The sequence below is a fragment of the Malaclemys terrapin genome, chromosome 6 (genome assembly GCF_027887155.1).
Source record: "Malaclemys terrapin pileata isolate rMalTer1 chromosome 6, rMalTer1.hap1, whole genome shotgun sequence".
Classification (NCBI taxonomy): Eukaryota; Metazoa; Chordata; order Testudines; family Emydidae; genus Malaclemys; species Malaclemys terrapin.
In genome coordinates this window covers 32,390,748-32,409,763 of record NC_071510.1, presented here as the reverse complement: position 1 = coordinate 32,409,763, position 19,016 = coordinate 32,390,748, and the positions used below count along the sequence as shown (strand labels likewise).

The following is a 19,016-nucleotide window of genomic DNA, read 5'->3' as shown; positions in this document are numbered from 1 at the left end:
GAGAAATCTGTCATTTAAGAAAGAAAACACATTTTTCACTGCAGTTGTAGCTAACTCTAAAGAGAATGTGTCAAGCCAGTAAAATGGTACGACCTATTGCACTTAGAGCCTGATCCAAAGCCCTGTGAGGTCAATGGGAGTCTTTCCATTGACTTCAGTGAGTTTTGGATCTAGAACTTATATCCAATAAAACAAAGCAGACAGTTAGTTGCTTTGACCATTTAATAGTTACCCCAAGAATTTCTGAAGCTGAAAATTAATTAAATGGTCTTATGCTCTCTATACACTCTATTCTGCAAAGTGCTGAGAAAAAATACTGAGCATACTCATTTAACTGGGATTTCATTGAGAGATGAGGATGTTTAACCCCTTGAAGAATCAGGCCCTCATACACTGATAGAAGGTATTACACAGGGGACACCAGCTATACAGGTTAAAGATCTTGAAAAACCAGAGCTGAAGGGACCATTTAAGAATGGTCTATATTAGAATCATGTTTTGTAAGGCTTGGTCCTGCTGAGAGGACACAAATTGAATTCTGCTTGAATTTCTTGAGTTGTAATAGAGAAAAGCTAGAACAGGCTGTTTAACTCTGTCATTTTGTACTAAGTATTTGGCTGTCTTAAGATATGTATAATGGTCCATCGTTATGCTATAATTTAAGTAAAAATATACCAGGCCTACCTGTCATATCGTGGATTTTGAGGAGACTGGCCACCATTACATTTGGGGCTGCTTCTAGTAATTGTATTCCCCGGGGAGATGTTTGTTAGACGCTGTAATAGACATGTGTAGAAAGGTCTATAAGTATCTTATTGTACACGTGGGATTACAACCATCACAGCTAACGCTGCTGTATGTTATGATGTAAATCCAACTTTTTCTTTTCTTTATCCTTTAAAACAGGACTGGATGTCAACATGTATACATGTCCAACGTGTTACATTCAAATATGTAACGTTAGGATGACATTATGGACCCCAACTTCTGGAGTTATCAACCACCAAGCAGCAATGGGATTTCTGAGAGAGAGAAATGGCTGGCCTGTATAACAGCGTCATTTGAGTAAGTGACCTCATTCCATGAACTATAATACAGTTTTTTGGAAATGCAGTATTTTGGGGAATGACCTAAGATTTGTTTCTCATTTTGGAACAGCCACCAGTTAGAATTATGTAGGTGGTCAAGATGGAGAGAGCGAAATCACCAATGTGATTCAAATACCCTCAGGTCATAGACATTCAGGCTGCTCGAAGACATCATACCAAATTTTAAAGTCTCAAAATCTATTTTACCAAAATGTGCTCACCTTTCCAGCCAGGGTGCAGCTGTGATGGGGCTATAAGCAGTGGGTTGGAGGGAGAGAGTTGAGTTCCCGGGTGGGAGCAGCTGAGACTGTTCCACATACCCCCCTCTCTTTTCCTCTCTTACCCTTTCCCCTTTGCTTTCAGCATGTAAGGGTTGCTTTTCTCTTCCTTGTGCTGCAGGGTGTATGGGGGAGAGGGAGGAGGGTCACATGGTACATTTGAGCCTGGACTCAGGGAGCCTGGCTCACCCACCACTGCTCTCACTGGGTGGTGGGAATGATGCTGGATCCTATTTCGTGAGGGAGGAGGATTAATACAGTTTGCTGCCTAGGCAGGGTAGCTATTGTGGGCTTCCTGTTTCAGCCTCACCCTTCCCAACTCATCTAGTTACTGGATCTCTGGTAATGCCAGGGGCTTGGCTGACAACCAGTTTTAGGGTCTGGAAGGGATTTTTCCTATATGGCAAAACTGGCAAACTGCTGGATGGTTTTTTCACCCGGCATCAGAATGTTTGATTGAGGGGAGGGAGAGGGTTACGCTACAACTGTACCAATGCAGTTGGTGGGTTAGGAGTCCAGAGGAGGTCCCTGTAGCTCAGTGGACTGCTTAGGCATATCTCCTCAGCGCACAGTGAGGGAGTTGTCTCTATATTTCAGCATGTACCTCCTCTCATCTTATCTCGCCTGCCTCCAACGTGGAGATGGGGAGTTCTTTGGGACTCTAGCTTCTGATCAAGGTCTCTTGGCAGGCCTGAGGGTATAGAGGGGACCTGGCCTTCACAATCATCCTCAAGTGTATAGTCCATTGGGACTATTGGGGCCAGTTGACATTTCCATGAGAAAACCCCCGCAGGGTAGTTTGGCGGGAGCTACTCCAGCTAGGTAAGAGTTTTAAATGAATAAAATTGTGGCCACTACATTTAACCGTACTATGTCTTGCTGTTTCCGTGTCCTTATCAAACCAGACTTCTCTCAGGGTTTGTTTACACTTTGAGCTGGAGGTGCAATTCCCAGCTCGAGGAGACATGCCTACAGTAGCTTGATCAGAGCTAGCATGTTAAAAATAGAGTAGCTGCAGTGGCACAAGCGGCGTGAGAGGCTAGCCGCCTCAAGCACATCCCTAGCATCTTGGACAGGTACATACTTGAGGCAGCTAACTCCTCACACTGCCACAGCTACACTCTATTTTTAGCACACTGGTTCAATCAGAGCTCACATGGCTCTGTCTCCTTCAGCTGGAATTTACACCTTGCAGCTCGAAGTGTAGCCATACCTTCCTTCAAATTACAGCGAACAGGGAGAATCCAGAGCACAGGAAGTATGAGTGGCTTCTTAGAGGTGGGGCAGTGGAACCCATTGAAAGTGAACCCAGTTACAGTGAAACTCTTGTGTGTCCGTTAAATATAATGAAAGTCCTGAACTCTGTCAATGTATTTAAATGGCAGATTGCAATTCAGATTACAGTGAATCTCTGCTGAGACTCAAGTTGTTTTGTGCAAAAGTGTGTCTTCAGTATTTGAGGGTTCCAATGTAAATATATTCATTTCAGGATGAAGGAAAGGATCTTTTCATCTCTTGATATGCATGTGTATAACCCCAATATTTACTAGGAATTATGTACACATAGAAACAACAGACAACTTCAGAATGTAGTAACTCTGCACCAAAATCTGCTCTCAGTTACATGAGTGTAAACCCAGAATGATTCTGCTGAAGTCAATGGAGTTTTCTCAGTTTACCCTGGTGTAAGAGACAGCAGAATATGGCCCTTTATATAAAATATATTAATATAACTTATAATTTTATATTACATACCAGTGATCTGTTGCATTTGCTTAAACTGTTTTCTAGTGCACTCCTTAAACCATCATTGCTGTCATGTAGTTTTCTGTTAGCTGATCTAAGATGAAACAGGTAACAAAATTAAAGCTTTCTTGCAAAACTTCTATAATAGGTTAAGTAAAAAAAGGATTATTAGATTTTTACATTACAGGTTACATCTTGTCAAATCCAGCAGTTGTGATGGAATTAGAAAGGTTCTTTTTTTCTTAAATGAACTCTAATGAGAAGTGTGGCCCAGAGCCGTTATTGTACTCAAAGTGTAATGTTGTGAGCATTTTCCAATGAACAACTGCGGATGTTTACTCTCAAGTAAACTGTGAGCTACAACTGGGCTCACTGCAACTGTAGACGAGGTCCTTAGTCAGCTGGCCAGAAGACAAGGAGTTATTACCGCTTTAAGGGCTCTCTCTGGAATATGTAGTGGAAGAGGAGGAAGAGGGGAAAGTTTACCTGGACAGAGTACGAAAGAGCAGGAGGTCACTGGACCAGGTCAAGAGGGGGACTGCCCTTCCAGTTGATCTGCAATGGGGGGGGGGAAGGACTTGACACCCTGACTCACAATGTGTCAACAAACCAATTAAGGAACAGCAAGGAGAGTCATACTTCTACAAGAGTGTGGAAAGAACGGAATTTGCCCAATCAAAGCACTACAGATTTGTTTAGTGTAGGTGCCTCTCTTTCTTTAGAGGGAAAGGACTTAGCGGTACACTAGGGAGTGGACATATTTTTGTCCAATATTAAGGAAGGAATTGGTAAATATCCGAGAACCGAGAGGGGATAGAGGGAGGCAGCCAAACTAACTGCTGGCACCTCTGTGTGGCGGATGTCCACTGTAGGTACTCATTATGAAAGGGATACAGTTATCAGATCAAATGAACTGGAAGGGGATTTAGAAGGAAGCATCCCTTAAGGGAGCTGAGAAAGGAGGGTTTGGGGCTCCTACATCTGGTACAGAGGGGAAACAACCCTCTCCTTTTCCTAGCCTCCTTAACCCTCATACAAGGGTAGAGTGCAGGGTCTCAGCAAGAAGATGGCTGGGACTAGGTTGGGGATTATGTGGAAATGATTAAGGAAATAATTATGACCTGCACTGTAGAATTTAATGTTAGGAACTCCTAGTTATTTTAGATGAATAAATTTGTGGCCGAATTATACCATATCCATTGCCTTGCGTCTTTCTTCCAACATGGCTGGACAATGTACAAAACAGAATAGGTTATTTTAGTCCTCCAGCTGGGAGTTTGACTGCTTAGCAATCTTTACAGTACACTTCATTGTATTTCTTCTCTTTGGACTATTTTGTTTATCTTTGCATGCAAACATATAGCTAGCCTTTGATGTACAAAGTCTTATGGCGGGAGGAATTCAGAAGGAGAAGCCCAATGATTTGGTCCACTATGGAATCATTAAAATATTATATATTGTATACATTACATTCCAAAAAAACCTACATTAAAATAATATGACTACTCGTGGAAGTAAAGTTGAGCACATATATGTTTCTGGAATCAGGGCCTAAGGTTGTAAAGTCAAGATCATTAAATAGAGGCATACCTGAAAGTTAGAAAGTGACATATAAAGAATGTTATCTTGAATTCACAAAAGGAAGATCATAAATGCTATACTTTCCAAAAATTTGAGTAACTGAAAATATTTGGTGGTAGGAGGAGTGGACATAATCTATGTAATCCTTAAAAGAATTCTGCAAGGTCAATAAGTAGAACACGGGAGATGAGCAACTTCAGCCGAGTTATTTGGATCTCAAAGCCAGAAACTGCTTGTAAATGATAATGATTTGGGATGAACAGGTGAAAGTGTCTGAGTGCCACTGGGATAACTTTAAGGAGAGATTTGGTTCAATTACTTGGAAGAAAACTCATGAGTATGAGGAGGAAACTTGCTGAGGATATAAAACTATTTAGATTGGGTGATCCTTTAAGGCAGCGGTGTGTGCGCGCCATACAGCACTGGACACATTGTTGATGCTTTAAAGATAATGATAAAAGAGAGAGTTACTGGAGAGGCAAAGTCAATAAAAAAAGAGCCAAGTGATAATATTTAGAATAACACGGATATACAAGGATCTTGTTCAGCTTATTATAAAGAAATGAAAGGCAATTAAGCTAAGAACAAAAATCCCAAAAAGTATTCAAGACTCAGCAGTCTCACACACTAACAAATATTGAATTGAAGAAGCTGGCAGTTGTGGTGGATAAATCTTTAATATTTTTGGCTCCCTTAAGTCAATAAGGAGTTCCGCTTATAAATCAGTGGCATGATATGGTCCAGTATCCCTCTGCTCAACAGCATTAAAGAAAAAAATGCAGGCAGAACTGTAGCATGCATAAAGAGAGACATCAGGGATAGGCTGTCAGAAATCATTATAGTACTATATATAAAGGTAATAATGTGTGCAGTTATTTTGTGGTAAAATAAGAATGAAGCAGTCAACCAGTACCAGTCCAAACACATCTGAGCCATTACAATTTAATTTTTGAAGAGTTGAGACAGAATATACTTTCATCTTTTGGGATATAGGGATCCCATGGAGGGATACAAAATTCAGATAGTATTTTTACATTGTGTTCCCAGGTTGCTGCATGTGACACTAAAGCTATTCTTAAGTAGTCCAGGTAGTAAAGTAAAGTCTACTACAACAGAAACAGTTTAAATTGCAGCTAAAAAAAAAACATTTCCCCTTAATATTTTCTTCTCCAATTCCATCAAGATATCCCTACAACTAGAGAAACATGTTTAGCTGTGCACACTTCAGAATAAAGTTTGTAAATAAAGAACAGTGAATTATTAAAAACTTACTGAAGTATTTCAATTTGTCTTTCCAGGCTCTCTCTGTCTTCAGTGTATTCTCGGACCATTTCCAGGTCTCTGCAAAATATAAAGTTATACTTCTCTACATACACTGCTCAATTGTCTAGAGTGTTAACTCTTGCAGAAAACAAAATTCAACTGTAACCGATTTTGAATGAGTTAATTAGAAACCTAAAATAAATATTTTTAGAGGGCTGCAAATTTATACTTGGGGGGGGGGGGGGGGGAGAATTGGTTTGAATGTTTAAGTTACACCAGGTTTTGATTGGTTTGTTTGTTTATATTAAAAAGAAATTTGTTTTTAAAATATTTTAGCAATTTGATAACAGCCCAGGAGTTCTCAAACATTCATCATGTCTTAAAAGAGAGATTGTTTTGCAAATGCTTCCCATCCAATTCACAATCACATGGACCATCTCCTATCCCAATGGTGGTCAACTTTGACAACTGTGATAATTACTGATGTTCTAAATGTAATTCAGTAGGTGGAAACAAGAAGCCAGCACCTTGTGAACAGTCAGGGTTCCACCCACGAGGAAATTCTATGAGGTACAGAAGTTTCAAAACTGGCCAGCGTGCCTGGACATAGACAGCCGGGGACTTGGATGGCTTTTGCCAGCCCCCTCCTGATCCCCCTCACAACCCAGGGATTTCATTAATAATGGAAACACTGTGTTTGGAACAGAAGTTCATTTATCTCAGTTTATTAAAAGTGGACAAATTTAGTCATGATATCAAACTGCTCATTTAAGCAATAGCCAACAGCTATTATTTTATAATTTTGTAACTCTAGCTTCCCCAAAGATTAAAAATTGTCTCCATTCCTGCTGTGGGTACAAAATCCTTTGAATTCAACAAATATTTTATAGGGGGATTTAGCACAAGAAATTAATGCCAATTTGACTCCGATGTACTCTAAAGGTAAAAGGACCAATCCTACAATTGACAGCATGTGGGTACGTTCATGCTCCCAGGAAGAGCCGCACTGCCTTCGATGGGGCTTTCATCACACATAAGAGTGTGCCACAGCACAGCCATTTGAATGATTGGGGCTTAAATTACTACTGGTCCATTTTAAACATGCTGTAGCAGGTGAGGGACAGAAGGAAATCCCTATTCTCCCACCAGCAGCCAGCCATAATTTAGCTGCAGGTGTTTAGGAATACAGGAAGTGGTGTTGATAGTCCAATAGGTAAATCTCTGAGTGATGTGCTAATGGGTTTATGGATCTTCCTTTTCTGCACTACGCAGACCCTGGCTAAACCTACTGGATAGGTGTAGCAAGACATGCTCATCACTCACTAGCCACTGTACCTTTCAAAGGTATAAGGCCTCTAGCACCATCACTGGGGCAATTATGACTCCTTCCATCTCCAATGCGGCTCAGCCTCATGAGAGGCATAATTTAGCCCTAACTTTTATTTCTTGTGAAAGGTCTCAAAATACTCAGAGTAACTTTTGTTTTCACAGGTTCACCCTTGATTTGGAAGACTTCCATGGCCTTATTTACCATGACAGACAAGGGTATTTCAGCGAAATGGAGTTATAAAGAAAGGGTCCAACCCTGTAGTTCTTACTCGCTACTGAAGTCCCAGTGAAGTCAGTGAACCTACTTGCATGAATAAGGGATTCCAGATCAGGCCCAAAATTTGCTCTATCAGAGCCATTATAGCCTACTAAGTAAACAGTAGATAATACATCAGTTTTAACATATATACTTGCCAATTATGATCTATTAAAATAATTGTTACTGACTAGATATATAATATATACACAAACCAACTTATTTTCCCCCCAAATAAAAATGTTATAATGTGAAGTATCTTACCTTTCTGAGCTCAAACTTTGATCTGCATAATCACTTTTCAAAGTATCTAATTCACTCTGAAGAAAAGCTATACTTGTCTGTGCTTCTAAAAGATCTTTTTTAAGTTTCTGATTTTCCTAAAGAAAAATAGAAAATGAAGTTTATGCAACAGAGCTGCCATCACAAAATAATGAAGTGCTATAATACTAAAATATAAAAGAACATCAAAATCAAATAAAAAACAGTAATATAAAAATCTCAATAGAGTTAAGAATATAACTGTTAAAAGTGCCAGTTATGAAAAGCTAATTTACAAAGGTAAACCTTTAAGATTGACACTCAAAATCTCGGATGTAGGCAAAAGCACTTAAATACACACTTAACTTTAGAAATGTTAATTAACTAACCCAATGGGACTACTCACATGCTTAAAGTTAAGCACATTCCATAGATATAAATGATATCTGAGTGAAGATGCTCTCCATACCATGAACCATATTGGAGCCATAGTTCTAACACTCAAAAACTCAATTTAAGTTCAGATTTTGCAGTTTCTCATACACAAAAATGACACCATAAATAGTATATATAGAATTCATATCTACTTAAACAGAATTATTTCTTCTTTATCCAAGAATAAGCAATCGCACCACCTTAAATAGTTTTACACACACACACACACACACACACACACACACACACACAAAAGAGAGCCATCTCTTAGCCTCATAATTCTAATATCAGTTCTGAAGTGGGAAAACAAATCAGTATTGAAGAAAGTACAAAGTGCAGGTTGAATCTACATCTTCTGTATGTAAATTATAATCAGCTCTTACCAATGACAATTCATGTATTCTTTTTTTTAATTCAGCCAAATCTTCTCTGTGATTTATGTTCTTTGACTGTTCTTCCAGCTGAAAGAGCAAATAAAATGTGCAAATTTTAAAAACACATTCTTGACTGATCCAAAGCCCACTTAAGTCAATGAAAGTCATTTGGATCAAGGGCTATGTTGAAAGACACCTATGTGCATTTTCAAGCTACGAAAGGTCTTTATCAATACATGAGTTCTCCAGGTGTACACATAAGAAATTTCCACCTCCAAATTATCTAGTTTATATCATTTCCTTTTTAGAAAAAATATTTTGAAAATTTCTCAAAATGTGTTCTACAGAATTTAGTATTGCTAGAAATGTTAACAGTCATTTTGCAACACAAGAAACCAACCAAGGGTCTGGTCCTCTGCTGGTAATAAGACTGGTAGTTCCCCTGATTTCTTGTGGAGCTGTGCATATCTACCCAGCCCATTTAGCCCCAATTCTCTTCAGAGTAAAAAATAAGAGAACTACAGCATTTTCACAGGAAACTTCCACTAATATCAGTGGAATTGTAAGTGTGATTTAATGATAATAAAGAGGAAAATGGAGTGCAATTCACATCCAGGATTCATATTGCTGAAAGACACATACAATATTACTAATAGCTATAGCAAGGGCCAGCCACAAAAACCTAAATCTGAATTTCAAATATTCAAGGCGAGCATTCAGTTCTGGGGTTCTGGTTTATCCCATCACAGATGTACGTATCAACTGCAAAATTCAGATTCTGGTCCCTGCTCTGGGAGTTCAGATTTGGGGTTCTCTGCAGTATTACGAATGTTAATCGTAGAGACAGGAATATTAATAGTAGAGATAAACCTAATAGTGCAAAGAACAGTCCTGCATTGCCAAGAGGATGGATATGACGACATCTGATACTAGATCCTTTTCACCCCTTTATGATTCTGTCAATTACAAATAATTATAAATGATAAATTGGATTCTTTCCAATGTATAAAATTCCAGACTGCTACTGGGTAATCAAAATGCCAGTTTCTTGATAATCATAAGCAATTATTTGGTAATATTATTTGGCTAGCAGTTAGGTCCTTTGGCAAAGTATTTCAGTAAACTATACTGAATGGATTCAAAGACAACAGCAATGGGTATTTTAGTCAACACAATTTTAAAAACTATTTTTAAATTGCCATTTAATGATGCACATTATCTGGAAAAATTTTACAGCAAAAGGCAGAGCACCCTTAGCTCCCATTAGCTACCTCGGAAGAAACATTTAGCATCTCCCCAGGTCAGGCCCTCTTATATCATCCACAGAATTCTAGGCACAAGTCCAAGCTACCCACCTTTTTAAGTTTTTTTATTGTCACCTGAAGTTCACCAACTTCATTCTCATACTGACGCTTGAGATCATTTAGTGCCTCTTCAGCTTTCCGCTTCTCCTGTAACGTTTGGTATTTTATTAACAGTCAAAACACAGGTTTAAACATTTTCTTTAAAATCTTGGTCACCAAGGTATTAAACATTTCATTATTGTAAAGCCAAACAATTTCCTTTTAACTTGAAGTACATATCTTTGGCTTGCCATTACAGGTCTTATCCAACACTCAAAGTCAATAGGTGCCTTTCAATTGACTAAAATGGGCATTGAATTGTAGAAGAGAAATGTTTAGCAGATTGGAGTAAAACTTCAGGTCAGTTCACCAATGTTACTTAATTCAAACGTAACCCAGTTTTGTGGACTCAGCTGGATTTTAGACAAGTGTGTGATTTGCACAGAAGACGCATATGGTCCCAGAGTAAATAATCTTTCTCCCCCCTTCTCCCCTCAGAAAATATCACAAGCTTGTTCCCAAGATAAATTTGTGTGACAGTTCTTTGTAATTCATGTCATACTTCCTTGTTTCAATGTTGCCAGTGTCCACAATGAAATTGAAAAGGAGAGTTCACCTGAGGTTTTTTTTTATTTTATTTTTTTACTATCATATATTCTGGGAAGAGATTATGCTTTTCAAATCAGCCTTCTACTACAAATGCACACTTCAGTACATAATGTAGTAGTATAGCATTGTTGTATCATATTCGGATATAATTTTTATATAGTTATAAAAATGCATCTATCCCAAGTGTCTCTGGATACAACTTCAGCAATACTGCTGTTATCCCATTTTGGAGAGGAGGAAAGGGGAGGTATGAGTATGAGAAAGGATGGTGACAGTATCTTAATTTGTAGGGGACTCAGGAAGGTTTTTAGTTTGAACATTGGTCCAAGTGGATTACTAGGGTTTTGTTTTTTTAAATCAATAAGGTTTACACAGGCTTCCAGAGCTGTAGATAGGAGTGTTAAACTCACTGCAGGCCTCCACTCTGACTTGAGCACTACAAACCAGAAGGTGTCACAACAATCAGCATTGGCAAATGAAGATTTTGAGAGAGCTGCCAGATTTTATTTGTGGAAAGAAACAAAGACCGAAACTTTACTCAGGGTGCAATTCTTTTCATAAAAGAGCCTTTGGTATGCGTGTGTTTTAATTATAGCAACATAGGTAATCACTTGTCTAGCTAGTGCAGGATTTTCCTTCTGTTGACACCTGTACAGATTCCTAAAGTATGACTTGCACAGTAATTGTTTGCCTGCCTGGTGAAAACATGAAGGCAGGGAACACTCAAAATACAGATATCATATGGAGGAAGGTGTCACACTGGTGTGAGTCAGCACACTGTCTGAAACAATAGTGTGCTCACTGCAGCCATTAAGATTTATGGCTTAGAACAATCCCATAAAATAAATATCTCGGCAAGTTACATTTGCTCTCGGGGCGTTTTACTTTTTGAAAAATATGTCGAGCTTTGAACTGAAAGAAACATGTAAAAGAAAAGTAATTTAAAGAATGATAGGAGAAATAAGTTACAGCCCATCCTTGATATTGGTACTTAGGTATCAAGGGTAAAATCCTGGCTCCATTGCGTACGCCTACACTGCAATTAAACAGCCACAACTGGCCTGTGTCAGCTGACTCAGGCTTGTGGGACTCAGGCTAAGGGGTTCTTTAATTGCAATGTAGACATTTGGGCTCAGGCAGGAGCCCAAGCTCTTGGACCCTCCCCCCCCCTTGCAGGATCCCTAAATCCAAATGTCTGCACCACTGTTAAACAGCTCCTTAGCTGTTTAACAGTTTGGGCCAGCCGCAAGTTTTTAACTGCAGTGTAGACATATCCATTGAGGAGCTTTGCAATTAACTTTGATGTTGCCAGGATTTCACCCCAGTGGTCCTAAAAAACTGTCATTTATCCGATTTTTAGTCCATCCATTCATATTTGTTAGAACTCTTTAGCCCGTGGTACAGACGGATTTGTATTAGGATAAAGATTACAATCTACATTCGGAAATATGTACAAGACAGGACGAATGCACAATTGCTATGGCTTGTTGTGCCTGACCTTTGATACATGTTTCCTGTTCATGGTTGTTGAGAGTGTTACATTTTATTTATTTATTATTGCGATTTATTTGTGTGTGCAGAGAGGAAATTTTTCCAGAAGTAATGTATTTGTTTCCTACATGTAAATGTTCCATAACTTCCCAGCAGGATATACAGTTATGCCCATCCTCCACTTATTTTCCTGTGATTTACATTGTCATTTGCCAAACATATTATAACACACCATTTTACTGAATTCACACCTGAGACCTTGATGTCATCATGTGTGTTCTATCCCTTCTAAGAAACTGATAGATAAATCACTGATTATTATATTACAAAATGATTATTTACTGTAAACATACTACAGGACAATGACATAAGCATATTTATCCGAATACCATTTACCGTCTCACCTACTAACCAATCAAATAACCATTAATGATATAAGTGGTAATGAGGGTTTGGCAGTTTATTATAATAATGTGCTCCCTTTTGGTGAAACGGGCAGTGTCTTCCAGTATGCAGACTGGTCCTAGTATATTGTGTAGGCTACAAAAATTAAACAATAAATAAATAAATAACAATAAAAACTATTTGATGTATTTATTGTGCATGTGTTAGACCATCTTAACTTTATTTTTGTTCTTAGGCATATTATATACTGAAGTAGGTTTACATTTGAATGTAATAGTGGTTTAACATAACATTATGTTATATAGACAAAGAGGAGTATGTAGTCTATTGTATTTTCTACCTTTTATTACATAGTTCATTTAAGGTTCTAATATATATTCTCATAAATAATAAAGAGAAAAGGATTCTTCCAACAGTCCATCAAGGTTGCAACTGGATTAAGATAATTGGTGAAACCTAAAATCTCTGAAGACAATGGCAAAATTCCCATTAACTACAATAGGGAGAGGATTTCTCTCCCTCTTCTGGGAATCTCTCAAAAAATAATTGTGCATGAACAGGGGAAGGAAAGTAAGCAGATTAAACAGTTCAAACAATAATCAGTACATAACTCTGTAAAGACAGAAAAATTTAGGGCACCGGTACTACTGATTAGACCCTTTCCCCGGGGTGATGTCATCCTTCCATTCTATGTCCCCTTCAGTGGTCAATCCCTTCCACTCCCCACCCAACAACATAGGAGCACTGTGTCTTGCAATTTGTTACTTACACATAAGCAGCCAATCTGTTCTGTGAGGAAAATGGAAAAGTGTCCTTTGGGAGGTTTTATCCTCTTCCTGGGCCAAATTCAAAGCCCACTGAAGTCAATGGGAGTCTTTCGATTGACTTCAGTGTGCTTTGGATCACGCCTATCAGGGCTGGTGCAAGGAAGTTTCATGCCCTAGGCAAAACTTCCACCTTGCGCCCTCCCCTCCCCCAGCCCTGCGGCAGCTCCCCCGCGTCCCGCCGTGAGGCACCCCCCCCCAGTGGCGGCTCCCCACCCCAGCTCACCTCTGCTACACCCCCTCCCCAAGCATGCCGTTGCTGCTCCACTTCTTCCACCTCCCAGGCTTGCGGCACCAATCAGCTGTTTGGCGCCACAAGCCTGGGAGGGGATGAGAATTAGAGCGGGGGCGGCGTGCTCGGAGAGGAGTTGGAGCAGAGGTGAGCTGGGGTGGGGAGCTGCCACACGGCTCCCCGAGCCAGCGGGGTGGGGAGCTGCTGTGGGGGGGAAATTGGGGGCACCGCTTTTTAGCGCTCCCAAATCTTGGCGCCCTAGGCAACTGCCTAGTTCGCCTTAAAGGTAGCACCTGCCCTGAGGCCTATGGAAGTCCAGAGAATCATTTAGCCCTCAATCCTTCCTTAAACTCAATGGGAGTTTTGTTAAATGGAGATACAACCCCCCTATTTCTGCAGGGGAAATGGATGGCTTTTAGAACATTCACGGTGCAAATCATTCCTTAAGAATTACGTTCCTCATTAGCATCAAATGTATGCTTTTAAAAGAAAAGGATAAGGAAGGATAATTTAATTCAGCACAGGGGGCTGGACTAGATGACATTTTGGGGTCCCTTGCAGTGCTACATTTCTATGATATTCAGGCATTTGGTAACCTTACGTCTGTCTTAAATTCTCTACAGCACACATTCAAGCAAATGACTTCAGTGGAAATATTGCTCAGTTACACCTGTAGACCTTGACCACAGGCATCAAAACCAAACGATAGTACTTCCCTATAAGATGATTTGGAAAATGTGATACCATAAACTTTTAGACATTTGTAAATCAACATGAGAAATATTTTGTAATTGGGGCCTGAAGCCTGCACCTTTAAAGTCAATATTGACTTCAATAGGGGCAGGAGTAACCTGATAATTATGAAATGCTGGGAATATCCAATACTCACTTCCTTCTTGACTTTGTGTTCTGCAGCCTGGATCCGCTGATCCATCTCCTCCTCCATTTCACTGAGCTGTATTGCTGCTTTATCCTGAGCTCTAAGATTTAAACATGAATATACTCTAATGAGTCCTCCATTGACTTCAAAGAAAATTTGAGAAAAAAATACATCCTATCCAGTTCAAACATACACATGCAAATGTTGAAACATGAGCCAAACATGAGAGGGAATTATGTCACAGTTTTATTAGTGGCTGAAAGATAGATACTGCAGTACTGACAAAAGGCTATGATGTTTACGCTCTGTTTAGAGAAAGTTGGTTTCATATTTTTCCCTTTAAAATAAACCTTTAAAGTGAAATTCTCCTCTGAAAAATGACTATGTAAGAAACACACCATCTTCTCAATAGATCTAGGCCCTATATACATTTAGTCTATACACTGACTTACTTTACTGGAAAAGCTATATTTTTACTTGTTTAACTACTACTATTATTATTCCAGTACTGATATGTTTTATTCTGTTCCTTCTCACACATTGTCCAAAATACATAAATTTAATTTAAAGTTTAAGGTTCAGTGGCAGGACAAAATTCTGCCTTCATTTACTGCTGTGCCATCCCACTGACAATCTGAGATTACCTAGCCAAGGAAGTCATTTGAAGATGATGACCATTCATACATACATTTGGACTGTTATGTAAACTTGACGTAGCACCTTTATTGGAGCCTTTACTGGAGCAAGTCCAGAGAAGAGCAACAAAAATGATTAAAGGTTTAGAAAACATAACGTATGAGGGAAGATTGAAAAAATTGGGTTTGTTTTAATCTGGAGAAGAGACAACTGAGAAGGAACATGATCACAGTTTTCCAAGTACATAAAAGATTGTTACAAGGAAGAGGGAGAAAAATTGTTCTCCTTAACCTTTGAGGCTAGGACAAGAAGCAAGGGGCTTAAATTGCAGCAAGGATGGTTTAAGTTGGACATTAGGAAAAATTCCTGTGAGGGTGGATAATTGTAACCCACACACCTCCTGGGTGTGGTGTTCTATCCCATGTAGTGGCACCAAGACCACTTAGAGATTAATGAATTTGCTAGAGCCTTAGCTAACAGCCATGTGGCTTTTAGCTCATGCAGTAGAGGCTCATGCACTAAACTTCAGATGTCCCAGGTTCGATCCTGCCTGCTGATGACTGGGGTCTGTCGATGTTACATAAGCATTGGAATCGGGCCATCCCTAGGGGATGCGGGGCCCAGAACAAAGCAGCCCCCATAGGCTTGGGGCCCCCGCTCTGCATCGGCAGCTGGGCAGCCGGGACCCCGGGTGTGGGGGGAGGACCCCAGGCATGGGGTGGGAGCAGCAGCCGGGGTTGCTGCAGCAGCCACTACTAGTTCCCAGGCCTATGTCTTCCGGGACTGACAGCGCCAGCCAATAGCACTGGCCTGCAGGGCCCCCCAAAGTGTGGGGCCCAGAGCGGTCACCCTGATTCGCCCTACCAAGAGACGGCTCTGACTGGAATAAATTGTCCAGGGAGGTTTTAGAATCCCCATCACTGGAGATTTTTAAGAGCAGGTTAGAGAAACGCCTGTAAGTGCAGGGGAGTGGACTAGATGACCTCTCAAGGTCACTTCCGGTCCTACGTTTCTATGATATTACTGGAGACGATGTACAAGAAGGAAAGAAATCAGCTTGACTCTCAAAGCTAAGGCTGAGTTTGCAGGACTGGAAATTAAAAGTTTCTGACTTGTAAACTGAGCAAATTTAGTCTGGATTCACTGAGACCCAATGAACTGGGAACATCATGATAACATTTGCACAGTCACTTTTTAGAACAGAATCATTTTTAGCTTCCCTGACATACAGGAATTTTAATATGTAGTATAAAAATATGCCAATACGATATAGTTACAAACATTAAGATACGGGCAGTCCTCGGACTTACGACACAATTGGTTCCTGAAAAGTGTATCGTAAGTCAAAACATGATAACTCTGAACCGCAATCCGCTCCATTGAGGGACCGAGTGTCGTAAAGTCGAAACCAATTGTCGTAAGTCAAATCAGGGTGTCAATTCAGAAACGTAAGTATTGTTCGTCCTAAGTCGAATGTCAAAGTCGAGGACTGCCTGTACAGTACCCAAACATACTACCTAAATACTCTCTTTGAAGCTGGAGATGCAAAAAATAATATTTGTAAAAGCATGTCTATTCAAAGTTACAGTTACAACCAAAAAAAGAAACACCAATTTTTTTTTAGTTATTAAAATCTGGGATCTTAGCCTGCCTTTGGATCCAAGACTGGTCCCAGAATTTATCCAAAGTGTAAGTAATTACATACAGAATCATTTGCAATTTGCAAATTATCTGGTTTGTATAAAAAAACCCCAAAACCCTGCGATTCTTTCAACTTGTCAGTTTAATATCCTAAAAATGAAAATATTCTGTTCAACATGTTTTGCCATTAATACCAGGTAACTTTAACCAACACACTGTGCTACAGGCATAAGTGGTGAAGTTCACAACTGCATAACTGCACACGTTTGACATTCAGAACTATCCCCTGTACCTTTTTACAGATATGGCCAAGCTTTCCATCTCTATGCTTTGAAGTTTGATCTCTTGGAGGAAGTTCTTAATAACATTTTCATAAGGCTGAATTAATCTTGGTTCCACTAAGCTGATGTTCGCATACAGAACACTGGCCTGCTCTTGCCTGGAAATAAACAAACAAAAACAATGAAGCATATTTCCTTACACAAAAACACTACATTAGGCTTCCAAAAATTATTCAAAATGAAAACAACCTGTGTCTCAGATTTTAAAATTTAACAAGGCAAATACAGATTTGAAACATTCCGCACAGCATCTGCCCCTTCCAGTGTCTTTACTGCACTATACTTCTCCCAGAAAAACCTTTTCGAAGTATTACTTAAATCATTTCATATTACTTATGTTAGTTGTGTAAAGTGCAGGGTAAAACTGGAGTATCAGAGTGGTAAATCAGGCCCACTGAGTGCACTACTGCTAATCATACTACATAAGGAGATTATCCCTGTTGGAGGCTGCTGCATAAGGTAAAAGAGACACCACCTCAAGCACCTAAGTTATAATGGAAGGTTAAGGAGTTGGGTATATTTTCTTGGAGAAAAGAAGACAGAGATGACTCAATGAAGAACACATTAGTAAATCAGAATCAGTAATTTCATTTGTCATAGTGATGCATAAGGTGAATTCTGAGATATCTGGGGCCCAGACCATTTACAGCTTTATAGATAGTGACCAACATTTTTTATTTAACCAGGAAGTAAATTGTCAAGGAACACTGAGTAAAAAAAAAAAAAAAATCACTGGTATAAAACAAATTATTTTAATTCCAATCATGTTATTCTTGGAACTTTGTCTGCTCTATTTGACAAAAAATAAAAAGGTAATCTTTCTAAGATGCCATTCCTATATGCCATTCTCACGTGAAAAAGAGTGGATGTTTAAGGAAAGCAAAAAAGTGTGTGTGTGTGTGTCCAGTAGCTGAAAATTTTTACAAGAAAAAACACCACTTATAAAAACTCTGCCATTGTGCAGAACAACATACTCATTTTTTTAATGCAGACTCCCTTCATAAATTATAATACAAACATTCCTGACTGCCTAATCAAACAATTTTTGTGTTTGCTCTTGGCAAAATAGCAACAAAACACACAACAGCTTAAGAAAAGAGGACAATATTACAGAGGTTACTACTGAAGAATATAATGAACTCATTGAACTCTCTTACCTTATCATCAGGAACTATAGTTGTGTAATGTATTTTAATACATGCTAGATACTTCTGTTACTTGGATTATAAATCTGATTACCGTACTGGAAATATTATTATGGTAGGACCTAGAGGCCCCAACGAAGATCAGAGCCAGATTATGTGAGGCACTGTACACACAGAGATGGATCCTGCCCTGAAGAGTTTACAACCTAAATAGACAGAGAAAATGGGAAGGGAAACTGAGGTATGGGAAGGTGATGTGTTTTGCCCAACGTCATCCAGTGGGTCAGTGGCAGAAAATAGAATGAAACCAAAGTTTTCTGAGTCCTACTCCAGCACCATATCTAATATACCATGTGTAAATTTTCTCTCTTCCTTTTTACAGAAAAGTTAGAAACTTTTCATTTAAAAATTTCAAAGATTTTCCCCAAGATTATACACTTGACCCTTTTCCAATAATGAAATTATACTTGCAGTTATCCAGTCATGAAGAATCTCTTACAAATGCAGCATTATTTAAAATATAACATAAAAGGTTTGCATCTCCTTGGACACTTTTTTATAGAATGAGGATTCATGTTCTCTGTAGCTAGTACTTTATCTACTTTAAGCACCTCATACTGTAAATCCATGGTGTAGGTTATCAACATACCTTCTCACAGTGTCTCCATATGATTTCCCACCAGCAGTAATCATTATTCTATTACAACTGTACCATAACTGCTGCTATAGCTCACATACCATTTTAAACAACTGCAGAACTTCCAGGAGACTGTAAAAATCTATAGGCTGAAACTTTGATGTACAAGTTGAATATATGGCAATGTACCAAGAGCACAACAAAATGCAGATTTACTGATG

The 19,016-nt window shown here is 39.2% G+C and overlaps 1 protein-coding gene across 1 annotated transcript in view; it reads right to left on the bottom strand.

Moving 5' to 3' along the window:
• Window positions 1-19,016, bottom strand: part of RASEF (RAS and EF-hand domain containing) — a 56,064-nt gene that overhangs the window by 19,470 nt on the left and 17,578 nt on the right. Inside the window, exons 2-9 of the mRNA XM_054032822.1 lie at window positions 16,965-17,111; window positions 14,405-14,495; window positions 9,967-10,062; window positions 8,621-8,698; window positions 7,806-7,921; window positions 5,966-6,034; window positions 3,122-3,206; window positions 685-776 (exon numbers count right to left, since the gene is read on the bottom strand). Of these exons, the coding sequence (XP_053888797.1) occupies window positions 685-776; window positions 3,122-3,206; window positions 5,966-6,034; window positions 7,806-7,921; window positions 8,621-8,698; window positions 9,967-10,062; window positions 14,405-14,495; window positions 16,965-17,111 (774 nt within the window). The remainder of the gene's footprint in view (window positions 1-684; window positions 777-3,121; window positions 3,207-5,965; window positions 6,035-7,805; window positions 7,922-8,620; window positions 8,699-9,966; window positions 10,063-14,404; window positions 14,496-16,964; window positions 17,112-19,016) is intronic.